The sequence below is a fragment of the Danio rerio genome, chromosome 7 (assembly GCF_052040795.2).
Source record: "Danio rerio strain M-AB ecotype USA chromosome 7, GRCz13ab, whole genome shotgun sequence".
NCBI classification, from domain to species: domain Eukaryota; kingdom Metazoa; phylum Chordata; class Actinopteri; order Cypriniformes; family Danionidae; genus Danio; species Danio rerio.
In genome coordinates this window covers 72,369,661-72,387,500 of record NC_141027.1, presented here as the reverse complement: position 1 = coordinate 72,387,500, position 17,840 = coordinate 72,369,661, and the positions used below count along the sequence as shown (strand labels likewise).

General features: G+C 37.2%; 1 protein-coding gene across 3 annotated transcripts in view; it reads left to right on the top strand.

Annotated features, from left to right (window-relative positions):
• btbd10b (BTB domain containing 10b) overlaps positions 1–16,475 on the top strand; it is a 21,551-nt gene extending 5,076 nt beyond the window's left edge. Inside the window, exons 2-8 of one of the 3 annotated variants that reach the window (XM_087262237.1) lie at positions 2,041–2,237; positions 2,486–2,771; positions 5,082–5,184; positions 11,702–11,822; positions 12,396–12,593; positions 13,351–13,461; positions 15,502–16,475. In XM_087262237.1, coding sequence (XP_087118363.1) covers positions 2,084–2,237; positions 2,486–2,771; positions 5,082–5,184; positions 11,702–11,822; positions 12,396–12,593; positions 13,351–13,461; positions 15,502–15,833 — 1,305 coding nt within the window. In that variant the 5' untranslated portion in view covers positions 2,041–2,083 and the 3' untranslated portion in view covers positions 15,834–16,475. Of the gene's footprint in view, positions 1–2,040; positions 2,238–2,485; positions 2,772–5,081; positions 6,838–7,911; positions 10,542–11,701; positions 11,823–12,395; positions 12,594–13,350; positions 13,462–15,501 lie in introns of those variants that run through there. The other 2 variants (XR_015496481.1, XR_015496480.1) reach the window with 2 other exon arrangements.
• The last annotated feature ends 1,365 nt before the right edge of the window (positions 16,476–17,840 follow it).

The following is a 17,840-nucleotide window of genomic DNA, read 5'->3' as shown; positions in this document are numbered from 1 at the left end:
TGGTTAGTTTCCCATAGGTTTCCCAATTTTAAATACAAATTTTATTTATTTATTTTTTTAGTTTAGCCACTATAGATTTTAAATTTTATAAAGATTAATTCTTTAAAAAAATTAGCTTATAAAAGTTATTGTACATTTATATTCAGTGGCTATAAAAAATCATATTATCCCTTTGAAATAATTACTTTGTCTGTCATACAACCTGAAATCAAATCACAGCTTTTAAAATGTTTCTGTAGCCTTTCTCCTAACCTGTGCCTTTATATCACCTTTTTTCCAAAAGTCTTTTGAAAGCAGGGTGTATTGTGAGTAAAGGTATATATTTTGTCTGTAGTTATTTACTTTATAATATTATATTTATTGATATTTAAGTCAAGTGTTTCCTCTGGGATTTTTTTCCAGCTGTGGCGGCAGGCCTTTTTTACACAGATCTACCAACTACATGTGGCGTTATTTCAATGACAAATGTCGTGTGCGCAGTATTAGAAGTCGAGATTGCATTTATGTAATTGCCTACGAGCATGCGGATCTCTTTGTTTGCGCAACGATTTCCTCTGCTCGTGCACAAAACTTCTTACACGCCCCATCAAATATAAGCCACTTAAAGAGCACGTAGATCTTCTTGTGCACTCTCAAATAAACGCTGCTGAAGTGTGATTTAGTGCGTTTATGTAACGAGTATGTGTCCAGCATTTATTAGATTTTTTAGGAATATTTATGAATGTCTCGAATAGACCTACAAAGCAGTATTAAATCGCCCTGAAGTAAAGTGAAACGGCTATAGGTCGTGTTTGCTGGCCTCACGCGTCCGTCAGTCAGTCAGCACGTAACCTTAAACCGTAAACCTTAAACTAATGACACACAGCAAAACTATGGTTACAGAAAAGTTTGCGCTGTTTTAATTCACTCACCTTTTAATACGTTTTGGTATGATTATTACCTGCTATTAAGAAAAATAAAATGTTTTGAATGAGAAGCTGTAATGTAGCTGTGGCGGGATGAATTTTGGCGTGGCGCCCCGCCATGGAAGAATGAATGTAGTGGGAACCATGCAAGTGCTTTCTTATACTAAATAAAAAGTTAAACTTCCTTAACTGAAAATTTGTATTCTTTTAAAAATGTAATTTTATTTCATTAATCATTTATTTAAGCCATAATGTTTTTATTCTTTAATCTCATCTAAGCTATGCAGAGGTGTGAACAATCGGGACATTAGCTCTTTATGGTGCTATGAGAACCATTTCACCTTAAATCTGGTTTATACTTTTGCGTCAAGTAATCAACGTGACCCATGCAACGTGCGTAGCTGTGCATTCATACTTCTGCGTGCTGTTTCTGTTGCTCTGCAATAACACTTCTGAAACGCTAGTTGGCAGTGAGGTGTTAATGTTCCTTCAGTTTCTTTACTGGTGTTTTATTTTTTCTGAACGCTTTTTTCATCTACAAGGGGTTCAAACTCGCTCATTTTGAGGCAGGAACCGGCGGATGTGCAACAACTTTAACCATGAGGTGAAAACAAAACAAAACTTTCTATCCGGAGCTTCTTCTCGGCACTTCACACTTGTAAACAATCGATTCATCGGGCTCGCACGTCTCTTGGTCCCGCCCACACTTGTCAAGCTGACCAATCACAGAGCTTGCATTGTTGGAGTTACATTTTTTGAGAGGTGTGCATCAGTGACGCCCACGGCGAGGGCTATGCATCCACCCATAGGCTGTGCCTTAGCAAATGTGTGCGCTTGATGCAGAAGTATAAATCAGCCTTAAAGCGCCATGAAGTTGTGAAGGGCCATGAAAACCATGAATTTGATTGAAATAATGTAAAAACAACTCATTTTCACTTTTTTTGTGAAAAATGTGTCCTAATAGTGTTTATAGCAGAGTGGGACATATATGACTGTCAACATCTGAAAAATTGTGTTTTGGTGTTTCGTGACCCTTTAAATTACACTGGGGTTTTTTTCCCTCTAGAGTCGCCGATTTATGACACTATACAGAGGATTTTTTCTAAAGTTGCTTTCCCTTCTTCCTTTCCTACAGTGGCCATATGTGTTAGTCTGGCCTTGACACTCTCCAGGTGAAAATGAACATGCATGGTGCCAGTGGAGGCTGTGACCGGTCCAGAGATCGACGGCGCTCCAGTGATCGCTCGCGGGACTCTTCACACGAGCGGGGTGAAGGCCAACTCACACCCTGTATTCGAAACGTCACCTCACCCACACGACAACACAACAGTGGTGAGAGAACTTTCTTTGTCATTTTTGTTTTTAAAGATATTTTAAAATAATACTGATGCACTGATTTGGATTTTTTGAGGGTGTTAATTCACCTAAAAATGTCAATTTGGTTATTAATTATTTACAGCTTAAGGAGACATCACACATTTGAAGTAAAATCGTTCGATTCTGATTTTTGTCCAGTCAATCAGTGCACTTGAATTTAAAAAAAAAAGCCTATGGTTTGTGTTCATGTCCTGTCTGTGCAGAGCGTGAGGGTGGCTCATCACGGCCCAGCAGCCCCAGGCCTCAGAGGATTTCTCCCAGCAGCAGCAGCAGCAGTGGGGTGGCCAGCAGCCGCAACAGTAGCCTGTCCAGCTCAGAGGGCACCTACAAGAGCATGGTACCCGGTGAGATGGTCTTCGTCTATGAGAATGTCAAAGATGGAACCCGCAGCGTCCGCACATCAGAGAAGGTCACCCTCATTGTGGACAACACTCGCTTTGTGGTGGACCCCTCCATTTTCACAGCACAGCCAAACACCATGCTGGGAAGGTTAGAAGAGACTGCTCTTCTTTACACATTTGCACCTAGTACTAAGATTTGTTGATTTTGTGCTCTAAATGCCACATTTAGAGGCTGTTGAAAATACTTGCCATCATATTTAGTGTCAATTTTAATCAGACTTGAGGGCTCATTTACACAGAACACATTTTTCATTTAAATGCTCTACATTTTCATTGTTATATGTAAACATGTACTTGATAGTCATGCATGATCATTATGCTTATCTTTTGCAGCACCAATGCAATGTTATAATAGTTTTGGATTTTTAATAAGTTTTAGTTTTTATATCATTTTGACTTTTTAAATTTCAGTTAGTTTTAATTATTTTTAGAGGCAGATTTATTAGTTTTTATATTTTGAAATAGCTTTTTTATTTTATTTTTTTGTAAATTAGGATTTTTGTTGAGTGCAAGATTCAAAATCTTTAGAATACATTTCTATAATAAAAGCTCAACCAAAGATACATTTTTGAATCATGTATTCAGAGGATACATGACTAGGGCCAGACGGAATCTGCGGACTTTTTTTTTTGCTATTTCTGCGAAGAATTTTGGTAAAAATCTGTGGATTTCTGCAGAATTATTTTGGGAGTATACAATGGAGTATCATAACTAAAACCTTAATATATTAAATAAAAAGTAATAAATTACTGAATAAAAACTGAATAAATTCAGATTTACACATTTACGCAAGTAAATAAACAGAATTAATGATGGGCTGAAAATCTGCGGAATTCTGTGCGCGCAGATTCCATGTGGGCCTACATATGACCACTTCGATCTACCACTACCACATCTACCCATCCTCAAATTAAAATTCAACAGCCCACAAGATAGCAGCCTTAAGTACAAAATGTGTGCAAGGCTGCTTCTGGTGTTAGATACACTCACAGTAGTGATGGGAAGCTTGGATCTTTTCCACGAACCTTATTTAAATTCTATTACAACTTTCTGTTATGAAATAAACTTGCGTTTCACCAGATCCTCTCATTTAAGCCCTTGTTTAACCTGCTGCAGTTAAATCAGTTTGGTTCAGTCACAGCAGTAAGTTGTTTGTGGATATGTTCTTACCGGAGACCTGAATCATTTGAAACAATTCAATTCAATTTGGTGAAGTAGTTCATCCGGTTCACTTAGATCAGGGGTCACCAATCTCGGTCCTGGAGGGCCGGTGTCCCTGCAGGGTTTAGCTCCAACTTGCCTCAACACATCTGCCTGGATGTTTCAAGTATGCCAAGTAAGACCTTGATTAGCTTGTTCAGTTTTGATTAGGGTTGGAGGTAATATCTTCAAGACACCGGCCCTCCAGGAACAAGTGTGGTGACCACTGACTTAGATGATCCGATAAGAATAGAACGATTTGTTCGCGATCGGGATCACTAATACAGAAATAAAACCCATTTTTGTGCACAAATGTGTTAAATCAATACTTTTAAGTGTCTGCTCGGGTCATGTTTAATGATGTCACCGTGAGGCTGTCATGTCCAGCTGTTGCTTTTGTTGTGGGAGCAAAAGCGAGAACTGACTTGAGGAGGACTGGCTTGATTTAGCCAGTGGCTTCAGGATTATAGACTCCGAGGTGCTGTACGGGTCAAACATCTGGCGTAAAGCTGGCAGCGCGAAGTTAATAGATTTACTTTTAAAAGCCTTAGGTATTCAATACGTTTACAAGAGTGGAGACGAAGGAGGTTTTTGCTACATATTTAGTTTTAGTTAGTTTTGTATATACACAATACGGTTTCAGTTAGTTCTAGTTTTTTTTATTATTATTTTAGTTACCCAAATTGTTTTTCAATTCTAGTTTGTGTTTTCTCGTTCATTTTCGTTACTATAATAACCTTTTACCAGTCATCAATGTTCTAAAGCTGTGGGCTAACTCATGCCTAGCACAAATAAAATGTATACTGTATGCAATGTAACACAAACCCATACGGTCTCAAAGTAAACCTTGCATCCTTTTCTTTTATTTAAAAATTAGGCCTTAAAATAATACTATAATCTGATTGTTTCTAATATATTTTTCCATTGTAATCTGTTACAAATTTTTTGATGTTGTTGGTATAGAAAATGTTTTTATTCAGGAAACATTTTAAGGGAAATGTTTAAAAAGGTGTCTTCTGGAGAAATTTACAATCTTTAATCAAACTAAAAGATTGTATGTGACTCTTTTCAGTGTTGTGTTGTTTTTATGTTTAAGAAACTGATATGATTGCATGTTATATATTGTATATTTAATATAGGTTTTGCCATGAATAGACCAATGCTGCTAATACATTCATGTTTATTTTTATTTTTGAAGAATGTTTGGATCTGGACGGGAACACAATTTCACTCGGCCCAACGAGAAAGGAGAGTATGAGGTGGCAGAAGGCATCAGCTCCACTGTGTTTAGAGCCATTCTGGTGAGTCTGTTTCTTTCTAGATATTTCACTTTTAGGCTCTTAATTCTGCCTCTTAGTCCTTCCCTTGACCCCTCATTTCGGACATTCATGTCAAGGGGTAAGGGTGTTCCTATTCTCTTTATTTTGGAGGTTTAGGGGTAACGGAGGGCGCCACATAGCCCTTCAAACTGAGATTATTTAGGCAGGAATAAAACGATTATGTTTATTACAAACAAAGGGGTAAGAGAGTTTTATCTGAATATAACAGAACAGGGCTGCAAAACGAGCTAGGTACTTTATTTAAATTTTATTTTTATTTTATAATCATCCCTGAATAATTGTCATTTTTTTGATTGTTTAAGTCCATATTCGGAGCTGGCATTTAAGCTAACTGAATGAATCAGGATGTTCTATTTATGCTGCTTCTATAGACACGTTAATGTGATTTAAACATGATTATTACATTTAAAACTTGGCTCAGGCTATTTTTGTATCTGAATCTTTGTGTCTGTTTGACCTCTGAGTGAGTGACGAGTGTTTTTGTGCTTCAGTGCTGCGCATTTCAGTACAAAACAAGTGATTAAATTCACAGAAACACTGCATTATTTGGGAGGTAACTGTGTATATTGTGGCTTTTCTACTTTTTTATTAACAAGTGGATTTATTGCTGCCATATCAACCGCACATACATAATTAGCCACTTTGTGAAAGAATGTAAAGGCATCGAAGAAGACCTTTTCCACCCACTAAAACAGCCGGCTGTGCAGGTGGAGATAGATTTGGGTAGCCTGACTGAAAAAAACAATATCCCTGGGACGTCGGGCTACCGGATTTTGCATTTAACTTTCCTCAAGTTTTGATTTCTACAGGCCTCATTTCACTCAATTGAAACCCCCCATTACAAAACTGACTTTAAAACGATTAATAAATTACTTTATTCACATTACATTCTTACAAACTGAAGAACAATACAGGGCTCAACAATAAGGACTGCCCGATGGCCCGGGGCCAGCGTGTGAGATGCTCGGGACAGTAGACAGGATCATTACTGGCCCGATAGGGCCTCTAATGCCCTGTCACTAAAGTTTAATTTGCCTGTGACTATTTGTCAATTGCGTGCAAATACAGTCAGAATAGAGAAACCGTTTGTGTTTTTAAGCCTTCAAATGCTACCTTCTCGGTTCCTCTTATCTGATTGGATGTTGTGAGCATGTTATTTTTTTCCGTAACAATCAGTACAGCTAAGAGACAGCAACATGGCGGCAACATCAAGTAATCATGCTAAAGGAAAACATTTGTCTCTAACGTCTTGGAAGCAGACATTTACGAGGATATACCACGACTAAAAAAATGAAGTGATGTTTTGTACAGTTTGCCCTTAGTTTGGCAGGTCAGTCATCTTTTGGTTTTGCAAAAAAATACCTGCACATTTTGCTATTTTGTTTGCAAAACACTTTATTAACAATTTTGAAATTTAAATTCTAGATTTACAAACATTTTGACTTTTTTTTTATTTGTGGCTTAGAAATTAACTTTATTAACTTTTTATTTTATTAACTGTATTAACTGTTTTTGGTGGGGCCAGTGACAATATTGGCAGGGCAAGTAAAAATCTGAACCACTGGTCCGATTGGGCCAGTAGAAAAAATCCTTAGCGTTGAACCCTGCCATAGTGTAAAATAGGGTTGTAACGGTATGAATTTTTTACGGTATGATAATCGTCTAAAACAATACCACGGTTTGACGGTTTCGCGGTATACGGTATGTTACAAATGTTACAAAATAATAGAACAGTGAAGCAAATTTGACTTTTTCCAAATAATATATTTTCAGTTACTATAAACAACACCACTTACAATGAACAAATAAAAAAAATAAGAAAATAATAAATAATGTGTCAAAGTCCAAATAAAGTCCAAATAAACATGGTGCATATCCTCAGTAAAAAATAGATATAAATATTTACTATACTATAAATAGTTACATAAAGAAACTAGATTCAATATGGAACATCCTTAGGTTTTATGTGCCAGCATGGATATGGTTGTCTGTGGATATGGATATGGTTGTCTGCAATGCAGGCAAACAGCTGCACCTTCATTTGCGTCTTTTGAAAACAGCAAGAGCAGCAGTTCGTCTTTGCTGTGTCACTGTTTTGTCATGTTTCTGTGCTGCTGTGCATGCAAAAGTACTTAGTATGAGAATTATTTCATGCAAACCTTTTTTTTTTGCGTTTTATTTAGCCGCGCATAAATGTATGCCTATCTCTCATTCCGTGTTGTTCAAAAAGCTCATTGATGGTCCACAAACAAAAGCGAAACCTATGCTTATTGGTTGTGATATAGCGAGTTTGAACCAATCTGGGCATGGAGGAGGGACAATGCATCAATGTATCATGTCTGGTTTGTCCGGAGACACAGTGACGAGCGTTTCTTTGTCAAATCAGCGTTGTCAAATTTTGATGACGTAACCGCACTGATTCCGGATCCTCTGAAAGTCCGCAGATGGTATGTGATACAGCACTGGAAAGATGAGATTCTCTTCTTTATGCCAATCTTTGAATTGTATGAATCGGATCAGCGGATCAAAAGTTATTAAACATTTAAGAGCAATACTTATTTTTAGCCGCGGGCGGCTGTCTCGGTCTTTAAGGGTTAAAACCGTTGATATGCAATTGTTCATGGTATGATAATCGTGCACGTTCAAATCGTGGTAGACCGTCATACCGGTATATTGTAACAACCCTAGTGTAAAACCTTGTAAGAAAACTTCTAGGTAACCCATGGTGAATTATTCTCAGTTTTGACATTCCTGCATCACTCTCTTGAAAACTTGAGCCAGATAAAACTTGCATGTATAGAGTTATTATTATTATTATTATTATTATTTGCTTGTTACCTCTGCCTTGTTCTCCCTGTGACGAACATGAAACCACAGCTACAAACTGTTAGCTCTGGTTTTAGATCAAAGCATTTTATGCAAAGTTCTTGCATGAGGACTATCATCAGGAATATACCCAACTAACTCATTTTTCCAGATAGCAGATTAAATGGCAACTTTTTTAATTAAATGATGAAAAAGTCTTAATAGTGGATTTTATACTTATAAATGAGCATTTAGGGCTAATATGTGGACTGGTCGCAGGCTTTCACTGCGGGCTGCTTCATCTCTGGGAACATCCCATAATGAGCTTTCAGCAATAGCTTTTAAATAATGACGTTAAGTGCAGCATAAGCCTGCCATCAGCTTTGCTGTAGATCTGCTGTAATGATCTTTCCCTCTAGTGTCTGTTGTTTGTCTCAGGTAGCGTGCTGCTGTAGACTATCAGCAAACTTAGATATGTGCATTTAAACTATATGTCTTTAAAATTTAAAAAAAACATCCATTTCCTGCTAACATTTGAGCACGTTTTTAACAGCACTGGTTTGCTATTGTGTTCACATGCTCATCAGTTTAGCAAACTCACTGCTGTTTACTGAGTGTAATCACAGATACAGGGACATTGGTGTGTTTTAGGCCCCGTTTACACTAGTGCGTTTTAGTTTTAAAACTCAAAAGAGATCAAAAACGATCCGCGTCCACACTATCGTTTCACCTAGCGTCTCTGAACATATCTCCGTCCACACTACGCCACCAAAAACGTATATCACGTGACCAATCGCGCACTCTGGGCATGCGCGTTTTAGTATAAACAGAAAGCATGCTTCTCGCTCAGCATTTGGTTATTGTTAGTCAACAAACGCTGGTTGAACATTAAACGCGATGGCAAATAAAGCAAGAGAGGTATTTTTGTGGACGAGGTCGAGTTGTTAATAAACGTAACAAATGAATAACTGCACAATGGCGCCTAAAACAGACAATAGTGCAAACAACGCTCCCATTTCTGTGCCCACGTTGTTGTTTACAGTACTGTCTTCCGGTAGCGTTAAAGCCATGTGTTATAGTCATGTGATAGGGACTTGACGAATAAGGGAAGAATACGCAACGACACAAAAGCCCCAGGTAGCGAATCTCAGCAGTCCCGGCTCCGTTTTCAGATGTCTCCGTTTTTTCTCATCCACACTAATGCCTAGTTCAGACTGCGTGATTTTAGCCCCGATTTTTGGCTCGCCGACAGGTTTTGAGAAATCGCCGACAAATGCCTGAAATCACAGGCAAATCGCTGCTCGTGCATGTGAGTGACAATCACACAGTATGAACTTTCAAAGACGCGATCTGAGAGAATCGCCGATGAGTCGCCGATGCCTGCGAGATATTTGGCGTGCTGAATATCTGGAGCTGTCGGTGATTCAAATCATACCGTGTGAATTGAGTTTTGACTGAAAATAACATCAGCAATCGCCTACAGCCAATGAGAGAGCAGCATCCACTTGTGTGTGTGTGTGTATACCTGCTGCAGGCTAGCGGGAGGCTGGGGGAGAAGTTAAAAGCGCTCTTTTTCGGTTTATTTGGACCCACGAAATGGAGGAAAAACTAGTGCAGGTTTGACAGGACTCAGGAGCAACCGTGTCTGTTTGACGTTTCATACATAAAGAAATTAGTTTATTATCAACGTTAAGGAGAAATGGCTAATTCCCTTTAAACCTAGGTGAGCAAATATGGACATTTTCTACCCCATTAAAGGCTTCTTTCTTATTATGTAGTTAATAACAAAAGATATACTACGTGTTTTTGGCTGTGAGACGTAGTTTGGACTAACTTGTCGGTGATTCTTCCTATAGTAAAGTCATGCAATTTGAAGGTCCTTGTCACAGATCAATCTTGCAGTGTAAACAAAGCAGCGACGAAACGCTAGTCCAGATAGTCATGCAGTGTGAAAACATCTGTGACACGACTACTTTGAAAATCATGCAGTCTGAACTTGGTATAAGACAGAGCAGCAGCGTTTCGGAATGAAAATAGCCTCTCCAGCGTTTTCAAAACTATCCGTTTTCGGCGCTCGAGAACTCCGGCGTGGATGGATGGCGTAACTGTAGCAAAACTTATGCGTTTTAAAACGAAAACGCATTAGTGTAAACGGGGCCTCAAAGTTGCGATTCATCAGCGGATCGCTTATAAGTCAGGTTATAGACAAACCAGCTGATCAACGTGACTTTGAAATGCTCCAGTGTCCTTGTATCATTTTTAAAACTCCAGTTTCAATTGATACCGAATTCCAACATCTTGACAACCCTAAAATGAATAAGTACAATTCTGAGTATGTACTTAAAAAAAATAATAATTCTTTACAGAATAACAGCATATGAAATATTAATTGATTTAAATTGTACTATTTTATTTTATGAATCGACGTTATCAGGATATAAGGTTACATAGATCATATTATGTGTTTTTTGTTATATCACCTGTTCCTAAATAATAGAATGACACCAATTCTTAAAAAAAAAAAAAGTAATTTAATTTTAACTAGAGCTGCACAATTAATCGAAAAAAGATCTTGATCTCGATTTGACCCCTAGACGATCTTAATCCAGCATTTCTATCAATCATATTTTGAAGTTCAGGAGAGAAGCAAAGGCGGCTGCACGAGTCTTTTCATTGTTCCACATACATTGCTCAGCGACTTGGACACCTCTAAATGATGTTAAAACAGTCACATACTGTATTTATAAGATATAATTCACTAAAAAAATTAGATTTTTGTCTTCATATAATGCTGTTCTCGGCCAGGAAATTACATGTGACATGAGCTGCTGACTGTGAGCTGTTACCACAGAGAGGGCGGGGACGTGCCCTACTTACTGATAGACGTGTGCGCGTTTACTTTAGTGAAAATAACCTGCGTAGGCTGTAAGTAACAGGTAATAAATTTGTAAATAATATTCAGTTCATGGCACAGAGTGATTATTTAAGAGCCGCACGCGAAGTATGAACAGCACTTAGCAGTGAAAATGAAACTGAAAGTTTAAATAATCATATGTAATTTTAGAGTTATGATTGCGACAACCATTTAATATGTTTATTTTTTTATTGCGAACACACAGTTATGCTTGAAAATAATGTTTACAGTGTCAGTATAACTACTCTAGCCTAAATAATGTTGATTTTAGCAGTGAATTAAATGGTCTAATGTTTTCAATGACAGATTGCAAGCATAGGCCTATATCTCAAACATAATTCAACATTGGAATTATTATAAGTAGAATAGAATTATTTATAGAAACCAGTAGACCTACACATAATATTATTGTTGTTTTAGCATATGTTTGAGAAAAAAACAATAATAATTGCCGACTCATGTTAACCTTTATTTTACATCTACAGAATCGTGAGAAAATCGTAATCTTGATTGTTTAAAAAAAATCCCGATTCTCATTATAGCCAGAATTGTGCAGCTCTAATTTGAACTAATAATAATAATTTCAATTGCAATATCAAATATGTGTTTGTCAACAATGTTCCACATGAAAAATTGTTTCTCCAGTTAGATGACATTGAGCAGCAGTGCGCATGAGACTGGCTCTTATCCATGTGTCTTTAAGCAGTGCAGCGTCTCTAATGGTGTCTTTTGTGTTGTCTCCTTTTCTCTAAATGGCAGGATTACTATAAATCTGGGATAATCCGGTGTCCTGATGGAATCTCCATTCCTGAACTAAGGGAAGCGTGTGACTATCTGTGCATCTCTTTTGACTACAGTACTATCAAGTGCCGAGACCTGAGTGAGTAATGTTTGAAATTTCTGGTACATAAGATACACATTCACTGTCATGTGCACATCAGTACTGTGATATGTTGGGCTGGGTGATTTATTAAAAATTAAATCATCGTGATTTGAGCAAAGCAGTGATTGTCATGTACATCCTGTCAGGGAAGCACATGTAATCAGCAGCAAATCTCAGACCAGAGGGCGCTGTTGCATGGAGACTCCAAACACCCATGAAGGGGAATTAAAATCCAGGAAATCCTCATAGTATTGCATTATAAACAAAAGATTTAACTGCTGTTGTTAAGCATGACTAATAATTACACAACCATGGAGTCATCTCTCAGAATGATCTATTTCAGACACTTGATAGACATGTTAAGTAACCAATATACGTAAATAAGTAAAAACATGTTAATATATGTGGTATTTTTACATGTAGAATTTACCACACCCCACCATGGTTTGCTGAGAAGCGATGAAGACAGCTGCCATTATCACAGAACAACTCTTTCGATGTCATTGTTGTCTGATTGAATGGTTAATTTAATTACTTCCAGATTTGGCTAATACGCGTTTGTCTGTTCAGGTGCCCTGATGCATGAGCTGTCGAATGACGGCGCCCGGCGGCAGTTCGAGTTCTACCTGGAGGAGATGGTGCTTCCTCTGATGGTGGCGAGTGCTCAGAGTGGAGAAAGAGAGTGTCACATTGTGGTGCTCACTGATGATGACGTGGTGGACTGGGATGAGGAGTACCCGCCTCAGATGGGGGAGGAGTATTCACAAAGTAATCACACATTACTGTATTATCCTATAAGCACAGCATATTTGATGGTTTACAGTAATGCATTATTGAGTTATTGGATACTCTTTTAAATAATGGTTCGTTAGTTAATGTATTTACTAACAAGAATTAAACAAATTTGTCGTACATTTATTACTGAATTTATTCGACTTTGTAAATGTTATAAGCTAAATAGTGTTAGTTCATGTTAACACATTAGGTAATGTTAAACTATGATTAATAAATGCTTTACAAGATTATTGATACCTAATTTTAGTAAATGCATCAACTAATGGACCATTATTCTAAAGTGTTTCCAATTTATTAACCAAAACAAAGATGTATGTTTTCGTTTAGCCAAAATACATAAGGGTTATTTATTTATTTATTTATTTATTTATTTATTTATTTATAATTTTTTAAATGTTTTTATTTATTTGTGTATTTATACATTTATTTATTTATATATTTATGTATATATTTATACATTTATTTATTTATGTATGTATTTATACATTTATTTATTTATGTGTTTATACATTTATTTATTTATTTATGTATTTATTTATGCATTTATTTATACATTTATTTATTTATGTATTTATACATTTATTTATGCTTTATTTATGTATGTATTTATTTATGTATTTATACATTTATTTATTTATACATTTATTTATTTATTTATTTATTTATGTATTTATACATTTAATGAAATATATGTGGCTATAAAATATGTTCCCCATTTTTTTTTTCCCAGTTATATACAGTACCAAGCTGTATCGTTTCTTCAAGTACATTGAAAACCGTGATGTAGCCAAATCAGTTTTAAAAGACAGAGGACTCAAGAAAATTAGACTGGGTATTGAAGGTAAGCATCCTTTTTCTCAAATTGTACTGGTTTAATCAATTATACAACAAGCTTTCGTTGAAAGAGATTGTTAACTCAATTTGCAGTAACATGAAATTAAATATGGAAGTAGGAGTCAGGTTTTGAGTTGAGAAGCAATGATTTTTGTCGTACCGTATTGTTTAGTGTATAGCAAGCTGGCTTTTGGCTGATATAACTACAAAATTTTCATGCTAAATTCAGTTATAGAAGTTGGTTATACATACATCAGCTAAATGGCCTAATATTTACTACGTTTTATAGTAAATTCTTCATCATCAACATAATTTTCCAAATGCTACATTGAAGAGCAAGATTTAGTTTGAAGCTATGTAATATATTGTATGTAATGTGGTTTAGTGTGTTTGTCACATTTGCGTCGGCTGCACTTTTATTAAACAAACAGGTTTGCGTCTGGCTTTAAATTGAAAAAAAAAATGTAATTTACACAAGCCTACTACCATATCTGACTATCTACTATAATATTTGATACATGAATGACTCTACATGATCAAAATAAACTGTTAAAACCTCTTCAACAATAGCTTTAGACAAATCATGCTAAAATTCCAATGTTAGCTATTGATACAGTGAACGTAGCCTTGTTCAAATACTAGACACAATAGAGTTTGAGCTTGCAAAATTCTGTCGATCGGCGCTGCGAAAGGGGCGGGATTAAACAAGATAATTCGACATCTAAAAAAGCAAGTGATCCCTTAATTTTTCTAATTTCTGTCCAGAAAGCTCATGTTTTGGTCCCCGATTGCTCTCATGCACTCAAGTGATGCGATTTCGCAGGTCAGAGTTCACAAGCTTGAACTTTACAAAGCAGCGAACTGCGAAACTTGACGCATAACCTTGCGTTTTCGGTCTGACGCATTCACGTGCGTATGAATGGAAGTCTATGGGGAGAAAAGTCCAGTGTGACCGCAGGTTGAAACAAAATGAATAGGAACAAATGAAGAAAGAGGGGAGAGTACTTCATGTACTGCACTTTATGTATAATTAATTTTAAAGAACATAATACAAAACAAAAATAAAACCTCAGGATATGGGAGTCCAGAATAACAAACAAAACAATCCAATAACTAATTTAAAGACAAACTTCCCTAACAAAATACACTTCCCTTTCTCACTGTCTACCCACCAAAACAGGAGAAAAAGGTTTTAATTAAAAAAGGACACCCCACACCTTACTCATACAGTCATAAACTAATTCACATTATATAAAAAAAAGTGTGTAGTGTATGTGTGAGCAAACCTGCCAACACTCCTGCTTTTTCCCAGGAGTGTCCAGTATTTCAGACCCATCTCCTGCCACACTCCCATTTTGTTATTTATCCCGGAAAACTTCCGTAATGTCAACCATCCCCAGACCATATATATATATGGCCATATATAGACACACACACCATAAATACACACACACAACTGAGCACAGCGTTTTCATGACTTGATTCAACCGGGATCTGCTACAGTGTTTGTGGGCGGGGCCACAGGTTTAAATTTTCCCAGGTTTGCATGCACAGCAATTGGGCGGGGCTTAAGTTTCCTATTGACGTCACGCCGAAACGACTAAAGACTTGTTATCAAGACGATTCATTTGAAGTACTATGAGTCGACTCTTTTATAAATGAATCAATAGTTTTAAACACTGTGCACTTTTAAGCCTTAGCTGGATATTTCACTTCACTTAAAGCTGTTACACACTACATGGAAGGTCATTTTCAAAAACCCATAATAGAGGCTCTTTAAATATTAGCGCTTCTTGCAATTTCTCAAAAAGATGATTTTTTTTTAACTTTCTTGAATATTCTTTACATTGTGTTGAATGATTACTTCAAAAACAGTGAATCACAATAAATGACCTAATCTGGGTTTTTACAGAGGTGGACACAGACTTGCCTTTATCATGCAGTCTTAATTCTGTGTGAGGGTTTATGAATGACAGAATTGTCATTTTGGGTAAACGTACTTTTCCAATACTCTGGAAATCAAAATGCATAAATCTTGAATCTGCAGGTTATCCGACATACAAAGAGAAGGTGAAAAAGCGCCCCGGCGGCCGACCCGAAGTCATCTACAACTACGTCCAAAGACCCTTCATCCGCATGTCCTGGGAGAAGGAAGAGGGCAAGAGTCGACACGTGGACTTCCAGTGCGTGAAGAGCAAATCCATCACCAACCTGGCGGCGGCGGCAGCAGACATTCCCCAGGACCAGCTGGTGGTGATGAACCCCGGACCACAGGTGGACGAGCTGGACATTCTTCCCAACCACCCTCCTCCAGGTCACCACTACAGCAACAACTTCAACAACGAGCCTGACTCCGACGCCCCGTCGCCCGCCGTCTGAGAGCAGGCCGGCCATTCACAGCATGCTGGAGCATGAAACCCCAGTGACACTATAACCAGATTGCCTTCTGCACCTCCTCCACAGCCTTAGAGCCTCAACTGTCTAGTTACTGTATTCATTAAGAACAAAAAAAAAAAAGAGGAAAAAAATACACCATGGACTTGGGATACTGGCAAGGGCAGTGCTCTCCTGATCTGTCTTCACTCATTTTTATTTTTATTATGTTTTTTTTATATACTTGACCAAAGGAAATTTATTTTTATTTGTTTGAAGTTACGTCAGCAACCTCACTTCTTTTGTAATTGGGCCTATTATATGATTTGAAATATTATTATTGTTCTTTTCCTTTTTATTACAATATGATTATGCATTGAATTTAACTATTATTATTATGAAGTTCCTTTCACTTGATGCATTTGGGTTTGGTGCCACTTTTATTCTGGGAAGCTGTCCGGTGATCTCCTCCAAGCTCCTGTGCCGTGATGGCGGCGTCTCCTCAGGAGCTCCATTTGCTTGGTGAGTGAATGCAGTGTCTTTTTCTTTCATTTTTTTTCTTAAATGGACGTTAATTTATCTGCTCAAGATCTGTCTGTTCAAACGCTTGAAAATCATTGTATTAATAAAGATATATAATATACTGTATTTGACATCTATCTTAGTATTTGACTAGCAACAAAGACTATTGGAGAATCGGTGTGTTTATGGCGGAAGAAGCTACAAACACTGACGTCAATACACTCTACAATATAGGCTTGGGCTGAAATATGGTAAATTAAATAGACAAGTATTAAATATTACAATTATTTATTTAATGCCTACAAATGCGTATGTGTGATTGTCATCATGGTGCAGTGTGGAGAGAGAGAGAGGTGAGGTGGCGAGTCGCGCACCAAGTGACCTGCAGTTTGGCAGTATTTCCTGTAAATACGAACTAGAGGTCTGCATTCCCGCTGCTGTACCGCAGGAGCCGACCAGATTTCTTGCCGTGCGGGAATGAGTTTCCGAAAAAAAGCACGTAACTCGGGTGTAATTTGAAAGGGAGCTCCTGAGCGAGCGAGCATGCGCGCATCTGCGTGGATGCTGTATGTGTTTGTGTGTGCGTACAAGAGAATGAGAGAGGGCGTCCTGTGCAGATCTCCAATACAAACAAGACAAACGGGTGACCGCGAACCTAAAGTCGCATATACGGTATTTAGTTTCTGAAGGATTTAGGCACAAACCAACAGTTTAATGACGCTGTCTGAGTTTTACGTCATAATTTTTTAATTATGCACGGTAATACCGGATAACGGGGTAAAATAGGGAGGAGGTTTGACGATATCAAAATTGGGATACCGCCCAAGCCTAGTACAATGTTTTCTACTGGTTTCAAGGACGTAATGACCAGTAATGGATATTTTTCTGTAATGCTGAATACACTTATGTACATCGCTAGGACTGAAACTTTTAATCAAATTATTCCATTTAATCGATATGGGAGGTGGAGACTCCCTTTACTGACAATTTAAAACATAAACATTATATTCCCTAGTAGTCAATTCATTCAAATACCCCTCAGTGTTAAAAATTGACTATTGATTTCTTAATCTAAATCTCACTTGATGGTACAATAGGTTTTTGAAATAGCTGGAAATGCCATAAAACAGTAAAAAAATTGAATTATTTATTGTATTAATAGACATATTTACAGGGTGGGCCATGTATATGGATCCACCTTAATAAAATGGGAATGGTTGGTGATATTAACATCCTGTTTGTGGCACATTAGTATATGTGTGGAGGCAAAATGTTCAAGATGGGTGGTGGCCATTTTGAATTCGGCCATCTTGTATCCAACTTTAGTTTTTTTCAGTTGAAAGAGGGTCATTTGACACATCAAACTTATTGGGAATTTCACTAGAAAAACAATGGTGTGCTTGTTTTTGAAGTAACTTAATTCATTCATGAGTTATTTACAAGTTTCTGACCACTTATAAAATGCGTTCAATGTGCTGCCCGTTGTGTTGG